Source organism: Crocodylus porosus, unplaced genomic scaffold, assembly GCF_001723895.1.
Source record: "Crocodylus porosus isolate Cpor-Errol unplaced genomic scaffold, CroPor_comp1, whole genome shotgun sequence".
NCBI classification, from domain to species: Eukaryota; Metazoa; Chordata; order Crocodylia; family Crocodylidae; genus Crocodylus; species Crocodylus porosus.
In genome coordinates, this window is record NW_017728890.1 from 197,796 (window position 1) to 200,099 (window position 2,304).

The window sequence follows — 2,304 nt, forward strand, 5'->3', positions numbered from 1 at the left end:
AACTAGTCAGAGGGGACCAGCAGGCATTGGGGGAGTCCCTGTTCCCCCGAGCACCGCCAGGAGTGACCAGGAATAACGGTCACAAGCCGGCAGAGGGTAGGTTTAGGTTAGATATCAGGAGGCGCTACTTCACGGTCAAGGTGGCTAGGATCTGGAACCTACTTCCAAGCGAAGTGGTGCTGGCTCCTGCCCTGGGGGTCTTTAAGAGGAGGCTGGATGAACACCTTGCTGGGGTCGTTTAACCCGAGTACTCTTTCCTGACATGCCAGGGGATCAGACTCGATGATCTGCTCAGGTCCCTTCCGACCCTAGAAACTATGAAACTATGTCACTGGCCTGAGGCCGAGTCGGCCCCCGCACCCCCCTGCCTGGGGTTACCGATCTCCATGAAACGCTCGACGCGGCAGGTCATGGTGAACTCCTTGCGGTGCGCCGGCCCCGACTCCTGCGTCACTGTGTACTCAGGCAGGCGCCAGCCCTTCTGCACCACCAGCTCCTGGGGGCAGGGATGTGGGTGGGGTGAGTGGGCTCTGGCCCCTCCCTTGGACTCCCCCAGCCCCACTGGCCTCCAAGCAGAGCAGGAAAGGGAAACTGAGGCACAAAGACCTCCTTGTCCTCCGGCTCCACCTGAGAGACCATATTCTCTCCAGGAAGGAGACAGGGGAAGGTGTCCCCATTGTCTAGGCCAGGCTGGGACAAGAAGCCCAAGGGGATGAGGAACCCGGGCAGCCTCCCCCCCAGCCTACCTGCAAGGCACCCACAGGGTTACACTCGGACTGCTGGGGCGACACGGGTGCCTTCATCTCCAGCGGGGAGCTTCTGAGCGAGACAAGGGCAGGCGCTGAAGGGGCCCAGCCTGCCCGGGCAGGCCCTTCACCCCTGTCCCGGCAAGGGGCTGCTGCAGGGGTGGGGGACGAGCCCCTATGACAGACCACCAAGGAAGCCCAAGTAGTAGTGGGGGGGAAACCCGGCCCCCTGGAGCTGGGGGTGGGGGGGGGGCAGATTTAGTTTCTGCAGTGCCCTTACTCCACCCCTGAGGGTGCAGAGGGGCTCAGCACAAACCCCATGGCAGCACCAGGGGGCGCTGTGCTGCCCAGCCGGCTGAGGGCTGTGCTGAACAAGGGGAGCCTTTACCTGGGCGAGGCGGCGGGCAGAGTGGGTGCAGGGGGGGCCACGGCAGGGTCCAGCGGGGGGAGGGGCTCTAGGGAGAAAGCAGAGCTTCAAAAATAAAAGGTACAAGCATTAAAGCAGGCGGCGACCCCTGCCCCCCCCCCACTTGCCCTCACCTGACAGGATGGCACCAGGACCTCACCCCCGACCCACCCTGGTGCCAGGGACACGGGCTGAGGCAAAGCCTGCTGGCACCCAGGACTCTGCCCACCTCTTCCACCCCCACGTCCCAGCACCACAGCTGGGGAAACCGAGGCACGGGGCAGGGAAAGGACCCATCCGATTTGCCCCCTGGGGCAGAGACCAGCTCGAAACCCAGATGTCCTAGGAACGGTCACCATGGGGCTGTGCTTCTTCCCCCTCCCCGAGACCTCCTGATCTTCCTGCCCACCCCCGGCTGGGTGGAAGGTGCTGGGGGGGGTCAGAGCAGCCCCCGCCCCCCCACAGACCCCTCACCTGGGCTCCTCCGGCACCGCCGGCTCCAGCATGTTCCCCCCTTTCAAGAGCTTGAGGGCCACCTCCGCTGCCTTGTGCTTGGCTGCCTTCTTGCTGGGGCCCTGACCTGCGGAGGGTGGGGACAGAGCTGGGGCGGGGGCCGGCACCAGGACACCCGGGTCCCAGCGCAGCCCTGTGGGGGTCACAGGAGCCCAGCCCCCAGCGGGGTCTCTGTCCCGGCCAGAACCCCGCGGGCGGTAGGCGGGGGGCACTGACCGGTGCAGCCGATGTCACCCACGGTGACGCGGAAGGTGAAGTTGGGCTGGTGCGCCTGCCCCTCGGCCTTCAGCAGGTCGTAGACGGGCGTCTTGCCTATGCGCGTCCCATACTCCTGCAGCAGGCTGATGGGCGTCTTCCCCGGGTTGGAGGCCAGCATCTGCTCTAGGCTGGGGGGCATAGAGGGGTCAGCTGGGGGCAAGATCCTCCCCCACCCGAGCAGCCCCGGGGGAGGCCCGGGGGGGAAGGGGGCTGCCCCAATGTGCCCCCCCAGCACAAGTTAAGCCCCGCCCCATGCTCTGGCCCCGCCCCTTGGAAAGCCTTGCCCTCATCATGGATGCAGCCCCGTCCCCCGTGCTCTGGCCCCGCCCGGGGGCCTCGTCGACCTCAACCTGGGAGCAGCCCCGGCCCCGCCCCCTGAGG

At 66.4% G+C, this 2,304-nt stretch overlaps 1 protein-coding gene across 3 annotated transcripts in view; it reads right to left on the reverse strand.

The window, feature by feature from the left end:
* The window catches only part of TARBP2 (TARBP2, RISC loading complex RNA binding subunit), a 4,686-nt gene extending 2,579 nt beyond the window's left edge, over positions 1 to 2,107 (reverse strand). Inside the window, exons 1-5 of one of the 3 annotated variants that reach the window (XM_019554749.1) lie at positions 1,882 to 2,107; positions 1,627 to 1,732; positions 1,135 to 1,218; positions 747 to 921; positions 379 to 496 (exon numbers count right to left, since the gene is read on the reverse strand). In XM_019554749.1, coding sequence (XP_019410294.1) covers positions 379 to 496; positions 747 to 921; positions 1,135 to 1,218; positions 1,627 to 1,732; positions 1,882 to 2,062 — 664 coding nt within the window. In that variant the 5' untranslated portion in view covers positions 2,063 to 2,107. The remainder of the gene's footprint in view (positions 1 to 378; positions 497 to 746; positions 922 to 1,134; positions 1,219 to 1,626; positions 1,733 to 1,881) is intronic. The other 2 variants (XM_019554757.1, XM_019554754.1) reach the window with 2 other exon arrangements.
* Between the last annotated feature and the right edge of the window lie 197 nt (positions 2,108 to 2,304).